This window comes from Gracilinanus agilis, unplaced genomic scaffold (genome assembly GCF_016433145.1).
Source record: "Gracilinanus agilis isolate LMUSP501 unplaced genomic scaffold, AgileGrace unplaced_scaffold5971, whole genome shotgun sequence".
In the NCBI taxonomy this organism is placed as follows: domain Eukaryota; kingdom Metazoa; phylum Chordata; class Mammalia; order Didelphimorphia; family Didelphidae; genus Gracilinanus; species Gracilinanus agilis.
Window position 1 is genome coordinate 185 of NW_025395136.1, and position 7,778 is coordinate 7,962.

The window sequence follows — 7,778 nt, forward strand, 5'->3', positions numbered from 1 at the left end:
AGTTAGGAAGTATCTGGGGCCAGATTTGAATCCTGTCTCTAGGCCTGGCTCTCAAATCATATAATTCTCATGTCTATAGCCAAGGATAGATTGCTAAGCACTTTAGTTCATCTTACTGGGTTGTTGGGACAAAAGGACTTTGTAAACTTTAAAAGGCTACAGAAATGTGAGCCCTGGTTAAGGGGTTAGCCTCCTTGAACTTAGTAAAGAGGGAAGGGGGAAAGGGAATGGAAAAAAGGCTCTCAAGAGGAAATAACTTCCCTAAGATCTTGAGGTGAATTATTAGAACCTTGAAGGGACAGAAGTAAGAGCCCAGTGTTCTAGTCCCAGATGCTGGGGTTTCTCAGAGACTTGAGAAAGGGAACAGGAGGATATGAACTTTCAGGGAGGCATCCAGGGTTGGAGGAGGAATGATCCTTCCTACCACAGGGTGCTTCCTGCTGTCTGTCAGGCAAAGGATCAAATGTCTTCTGAGTAGGCTAGGGACAGGCAGTCCCTCTTCAGGGGTCAGAGGCTGCAGGAACATCGGAAAATGGCCTCGCTGTGTGTGTGCCCCACCTCTGCTACTGACTTGCTGGGTGACTTGGGGGCAAGTCTACCCTTATTCTGTCTTAGTAACAACTCTTTATTTTTTTAAACCCTTACCTTCCATCTTAGAATCAATACTGGGTATTGTTTCCAAGGCAGGAAAGTGGTAAGGGCTAGGCAATGGGTTTAAGTTTCTTGCTCAGGGTCACCCAGCTAGGAAGTATCTAAGGCCAGATTTGCACTCAAGACCTCCCATCTCTAGGCCTGGTCTCAATCCACTGAACCACCCAGCTGCCCCCTCTGTTAATGCATTTAAAAATATTTTGAATACTGTATTTTGATATAATTGGATTTCTTTGTAATTCTTTGCCTTTTATTTCATGCATGGTTTTGAGGAGTCCATTCCTAGGCTTTAGGAGGCTGTTGAGGAGTTAGGACACAAAGCTAAGAGCCCTTGAGATCTCTAAGGCAATCCACTGCCCTTTAGGACAGTTCTTATGTTGAAAAGTTTTGCCTTCCATCTCATAGAGCTGTTCTATTCTGCCTCTGCCCTTCTCCCTCTCCTCTTTTCCCTCCTAACCCTTTCTTCCTTCTTAAATTTTCCCCTTCCCATTCCTCCTGGCAGGCTGAGTGGCCTCTCCCCATTCCTGGGAGATGATGACACTGAGACCCTCAACAACGTCCTGGCTGCCAATTGGTATTTCGATGAGGAAACCTTCGAGACCATCTCAGAGGAGGCAAAGGACTTTGTATCCAAGCTCATCATCAAGAACCCTGGGTGAGGCCTGGGCCCCTGGCCTTGTTCCCATCCTGATTTTTGTCCTGACTCCTATGGCCTCAGCCTTCCCCCTGCCCCATTCCCTGTCTAGAATCGCCTCTATAAAATGGCCTCCAGTTTCGGAGACCCAAGCTATGGTTCTGATTCTGCTTATTCACTCACCATGGGCATAGCCCTTTCCCTCTCTGGACTTTGGTTTCCCTAGTTGTGACAGGCCTAGATGAGATCAGTAGTTTTCAAAGTGTTGTCCTAGGACCCTTTAGGATCCCCAAGACCCTTTCGGGGAATCTATGGAGTCAAAACTATTTTTGTAAGAATAGTAAGATAATTAAAATTTCAATATAATAAATACTGATAGATATCACACATAAATAAAAGCTCTTTAGAAGGGATCTTAATAATAATAATAATTATCATCCTCATAAAAAGCATAAAACTTTACATTCTATCTTGGACTCTATCCTAGGTATTGGTCTCAAGGCAGAAGGAGTGGTCAGGGCTAGGTGATTAGGATTAAGTGACTTGTCCAAGGTCCCACAGCTAGGAAGTATCTGAGGCCAAATTTGAACCCAGGTCTGTCTCTCCATCCTCTGAGCCACTTAGCTGCTGCCTGGATGGTAATAATTTCTTTAAGAGTGTAAAGGGTTCCTAGGACCAAACAATTTGAGAACTGCTGGACCACAACGATGATGATGACCCCCAGGGCCCTTTCCAGCTTTGGCATTCTGGGATTCCTTCTAGCCCAGGCCCTTTTCTCCCATCCCTCCATGGGGTCTGGGATATGTGGGTCAGTCGGACTCTGCAGGGCCCGGGCAGGGTTTGATGTGGATTCAGATGGAGCCACCTTCCCTCCCACTTGCCTCTCTAGAGAACGGATGAGTGCGGCTCAGTGCCTGGCACACCCCTGGCTCAACAACCTGGCAGAGAAGGCCAAGCGCTGTAACCGACGCCTCAAGTCTCAGATCCTGCTCAAGAAATATGTAATGAAGCGCCGCTGGAAGGTATTTGGGTCAAAGAGGGAATGGATGAGGCCAGCAGGGTGGGGCCAGCACAGGGAACCAGGCCTGCCCTCCCCCCCATCCCCCCAAGGTAGAGGGCATCAAAGCAGAGACAGTTAAGACAGACCCTCCTTTTTTGGCCTTGGGGCAAGTGACTTTCCCAAGGTCACCTAGGGAGTAAGGACCAGAACCAGAAATATCACTTCTGCCCTCTGGTTTCTAGGAATGGCCTCCTTCTACTACATTTCAATTGTCACTAGAGTGGCAATCCGGTTATTTGACCCAGTTCAGTTCGGTCAGTCGATCAACGAGGATTTATTAAGCGTTTAGTATGTGTCGGGCACTGGGCTGACTGCTGAGGATAGAAAGAGAAGCAAAAGCATAGTCCCTGCCCTCAAGGAGCTGCCATTCTAAAGGGGGGAGACATGTAGAAAATTGTGCTTTCAAGATAGATGCTGTGTGCAGCAGAGGGTCACAGAAGGAGCTTAGGATCATCTGACTCAGTTTAATAATAATAACTGCCCTTATGGAGGACTCTGAGGCAGCTAGGTGACACAGTGGATAGAATGGTGAGCCTGGAGTCAGGAAGATTCCTCTTCCTGAGTTAAAATCTGGCCTCGGACACTTACTAGCGGGATGACCCTGGTCAAGTCACTTACTCCTGTTTGCCTCAGTTTCCTCATATGTCAAATGAGCTAAAGAAGGAAATGGTGAACCACTCCAAAGTCTTTGTCAAGAAAACCCCAAATGGGGTCACAAAGAGTCAGACACAACTCAACAACAGCAGCAACAACAACATAGGGCTTTAAGTTTTGCCAAAGACTTTACAAATATTATCTCATTTGATCCTCATAACAACCTTGGGATGTGGGCGTTATTATTGTTCTCATTTTATAAGGGAGAAAACTGAGTTGGACAAAGGTTAAATAACTTAACGAGAGGTTCACAGATAGGCTGGATTTGAGCGCAGGTCTTCTTCCCTCCAGGACAGATGCTCTATCCACTGTGCTATCCAGCTGCCTTGTGATTTAATTTGATTTATCAACTATTTTTCAACTCTATATTCCAAATAGGGGCCAGTATTTGGAACACAAAGATTAAGCAAGCCCCGGGTAACCTAACCAATAATAACAACAATGACACCAATCATCATAATAAAATAAAGCCTTCTTCTGATGCTGCCTCCCAGCATCATGGAAATGATGCTGGGCTCTCAGACCTTGTACAGTCTTGCCACCTTGCCAAGGCTTTGAGAACAGCTCGGTGCTAGCCTCAGTGCCTAGCTAAAGGCAGAGAGGAGTCTCATCAGCACACACTGGCCCATCCAGGGAATATGATGGGGTTTGGCCACAACATCCTTAGGACAGGTTATGTCAGGATAGGACTTGCCCTGATGATATCATGGATGCCTGAAGAACTGAAGTGACAAAAAGAGCTCCTATTTCTTCTGTAAACTTTTGAGATTTCCCAAGAATTTTCCTTGCAATAGATTTAGGCACAAGTGTAACTAGAGCATTGTTCTATGGTGCTGAAATTTAGAGGGCACCAACAGCATGGAGATTCCTTTGGTGCAGCTGAAGCTTAGAAACATTTGATCTTAATGATCAGTTCGAATTGAATTGTCTCAAAAAGATTGATGTGAGGGAGTCTTTCATGTTTGCCTTGGCCACATATTATAGTATTTGCCCCAGGAACCATATTTGTTAGAGCTCTGAAAGTGTACACTGTAGTTATTATTATCCCCATTTCACAGGTGAGAAAACCGAGGCTCGAAGAAGCCAAAAATGGATTTGCCCAAAGTCACATTGGTAGTAAATATCAGAGAGGGAGTCTGAAGTAAAGACCCTTCTCTCTCCAGAGCCATTGTTCTTTGCACACAAGGCAATATGTGGTCCATGTCACAGGAGAGGAGCCAACAAAATGATTTAAGATGGTGTCTGAAGGGGGCAGTTGGGTAGCTCAGTGGATTGAGAGTCAGGCCTAGAGATGGGAGGTCCTAGGTTCAAATCTGGCCTCAGACACTTCCTAGCTGTGTGACCCTGGGCAAGTCACTTGACCCCCATTGCCTACCCTTACCACTCTTCTGCCTTGGAGCCAATACACAGTATTGACTCCAAGGCGGAAGGTAAGGGTTTAAAAAAAAATATGGTGTCTGAGGAGGGTGAGATTGCTTTCATCTGGGAGTGATTAGGACATATTTCCATGGAAGAAGCAATTCCTTGAGGGATTTTGACAGATAGATATGGGTGAGCCACAAATATGATAAACCCAAGTGTCCTAAGAGCCACCAACCTTTGAACCAGTCCTGGAGGAAGAAAGACCACGTCCTGACTAGACACTCTCTATTCTCCCCCAGAAAAATTTCATCGCTGTGAGTGCTGCCAACCGTTTCAAGAAGATCAGCAGCTCAGGAGCCCTGATGGCTCTGGGGGTCTGAGGCCAGGGGGGCTGTGTGGAGGCTGCAACAGAACAACCCAGAGAGCCTCAGGGGGTTCAAGGGCCCTGCAACTGGGAGGGCCTGAGGGCAATGGGCCAGGCTCCCCAAGGAAAGGACAGTCAAGGGGACAAAGCCTAGACTTCCACAGCTTGGACTTGGTGGACTCCCCTCAGAACTGAAGCCCGACCCATTCTCTGGCTCAGGGTGGGGGCTTCCCCTGCTAAAAGGTAACCAGATCCAGATCCCTCCCTGTCCTTGAATCTTCCTTCCTAGGCCCCCAACACACACAAACACATGATTAAGCCTCTGGGTCCTGTGATGCTTCCCTCACTGGATGCCACCTCATGCATGGGTTTCATAGGATTTCAAGCAAGAAGGGACCTTAGAGATCATCTAGGCCAATTCTCTCATTTGACAGATGGGAAAAGCAAGTGAGATCAGAGAGGGGGAAGTGACTGTCTGTGGTCACACAGTGATCAGAGAGCAGAGTTGGGATCTGAACCCACAAACCCTCTGATTCCAAAATTCAGAGCTCTTGTTCCTATTCTGAGAGAGTGTCCAGTGGGAGGCTCTCTCCCATTCTGCTGGGGCTTTGGAGTCCGGGATTCGTTCAGAGGGGACAGGGTTGCCTAGAGCCCTATCTAGTTTTCACTCCCCAAACCCCTCTGACCTCAGGAGCTTGTGTCCCATGCTACATCGAAGCGGCACCCCCTGCCCCAAGTCCTTTCCTCATCCCCTGGCCCTCTAGCCTCAAGGGGAGTTAATAGTCCATTTTGGGGGCCGGTAGGGACGTGTGGCTCATGGACAGACTTGGGGGCCCTTGGAAGGAGTAGAAGTCATTATGGCATAATAGAAAGAGAGCTAGATTTTGGGGTCATAAGACCTGGATTTAAATTCTGGTTCTGTTACTAGCTATGGCGCCTCAAGTAAGTCACAACCTCTGGGCCTCGGATTCTGCCTCTGTAAGTGAGGGGATTTTCTAAGTGTTCTCTAAGTTCCCTTTCAACTCTAAATCCTATGATCCCGGGTGCCCAAATGCTCCCAGTTCCCCTAAACAGGAAAAATACCCAGACTCAGAGCCATTGCTTGCTGGGTGAACTCTACAGCTGGGGTGGGGGGAATCTAGGGGGGAAAAAACAGTTCCTATTATGCCAGAAGGCTCATTGAACAAAGCAGAAGGAAGAAAGGAAGGAAGGAAGGAAGGAAGGAAACCCCTGACCCAGATCCCAGAAGGAGTCCCTGGCCACAGAGGTGAGGGTGGGGGTAGACAGCAAGGGCTTTGTTTCCTACTCACCTCCCTGGCCTTCCCAAGCCACCAACGGAGGCCGAGAGAGATGGAACCTGCCTCCTCCCCAGAAAAGGATTCCCCCACGTAGCTAGAGTCCAGAGAGGCTGCCGTGCTAATGCAGACCAGCTGGGCCCCTAGTTGGCCTCCTCACCCCAATGAAAGCACCATTTCACAGTGACCACCAACAGGCAGGAACTTCTGTGTGTGAGTGGGCCAGAACTCAGGAGGAGGGCAGCCCTGCCCTGCCCTATGCCCCTTCTCCCTCTCTCCTCCTCCTCCCCACATGGGTCAGCAAGAACCTGGGAAAGAAGATTTGGGGGGCAGGGGGCACTGCAGCAGCCTCCTAACAGAGTTGGCTAGCTCTTGCAGGGCTGCTAGTCCCCAGTATCCAGAAGCCCTTGCCATCTCTCCTTCCTATTTAACCTCAAATGACACAGTGACATGAGCAGGCTCCTTAGATGACATCTCCGCCATCCAGAAGTGCTCAGGAATGGCCTCACCGCTCATCCCACCCTCCCACCTAGGCTCCGATGGTCTCAGTGATGCATCTCTGCAGGGCCATTATAGTGAAGCCACATGGGATGGTTATAATGTTCCGGGAGCACATCCTCCCAACGAAGATGAGGTTCAACAGCTCTGGCTTTCATGTAAATAAATGTACAGGAAGAACAACAATCTGTCTGAATGTGGGGGAGGAGGGAAAGCTGGGCAAGGGGCATGCGTGGTCCCACTCACTCCCCCAGATAATGAAAGGACCTGGGGGGGTCCCTGTTCTCTAAATCACATCGGCTCCAAATCCCAATTCTCTGTCCCTAGAATGTGACCCTTTCTTTCCCTCATCCTAGAATGTTAGAGACTATATACTCCAAGTCCTTCCCCCTCCACCCTCTACCACCCCCCACAACAGCTTATTAATGGGGGAAAATGGAAGCTTCAACAGTCTCTGTGCTCTATGACATAGCAATTTAGTGATAGACCCAGGACTGGAATCCAGGTTATTTGACTCTCCATCCCTGAGCTATTTCCATTGTAGAAAGAGAGGCTTCTTTCTACTCTCTGCTTTCTAGTTTAAGATAAAGATCTCCCCGATGAAGAGAAGGTCCTAGAATCTCTAGATTTCCCCTATCTGAGCCTTAGATGAAGGGTCATACGATGACAATAGCATTGAGGTGAATTTAAAGTCGATTCTGGTTCTGACCTGTATCCTGTGATCCTCTAGGACCCTCTGGGGCAAGGACCCTTACTTCTTGTGTAATGGATCCCTCTGACAATCTGGTGAAACCTATGAATCTTTCAGAAAAATGTTTCTGAATAATTGAAGGAAATACTAAATTTTAGTTAGAGATCCATGAAAATAAAGATGTGATTTCCTCCCCATCCAAGTTCACAGCCCTCTTGAAATCTATCCACCGACATCCTTAGAGGTCTGTGGACTGACCCAATGTTAAGAATCCCTGCCTTAGAAGGGAGACAGGAAGAAAGAAAGGAAAGAGGAAAGGAAGGAAAGAAACAAATATTTGTTAAATTCCTACTATGTGCAGGCACTGTGCTTTAGAAGAAAGAGATTTTAGGGGGCATCTAGGTGACTCCGTGGACTGAGAGCCAGGCACAGAGACAGGAGGCCCTGGGTTCAAATCTGACCTTAGACACTTCCTAGCTGTATGACTCTGGGCAAGTCACTTAATCCTCATTGCCTAGCTCTTACCACTCTTCTGCCTTTGAACCAATACACAGTATTGATTCTAAGGT

The 7,778-nt window shown here is 47.8% G+C and overlaps 1 protein-coding gene across 1 annotated transcript; it reads left to right on the forward strand.

Annotated features, from left to right (window-relative positions):
- The first annotated feature begins 825 nt into the window (after positions 1-825).
- On the forward strand, positions 826-6,701 carry LOC123256495 (myosin light chain kinase 2, skeletal/cardiac muscle-like). The gene is made up of 3 exons (XM_044685096.1): positions 826-1,306; positions 2,175-2,307; positions 4,661-6,701. Exons 1-3 carry the CDS (start codon positions 1,026-1,028, stop codon positions 4,739-4,741), a joined length of 495 nt encoding a protein of 164 aa, XP_044541031.1. The 5' UTR covers positions 826-1,025; the 3' UTR covers positions 4,742-6,701.
- The last annotated feature ends 1,077 nt before the right edge of the window (positions 6,702-7,778 follow it).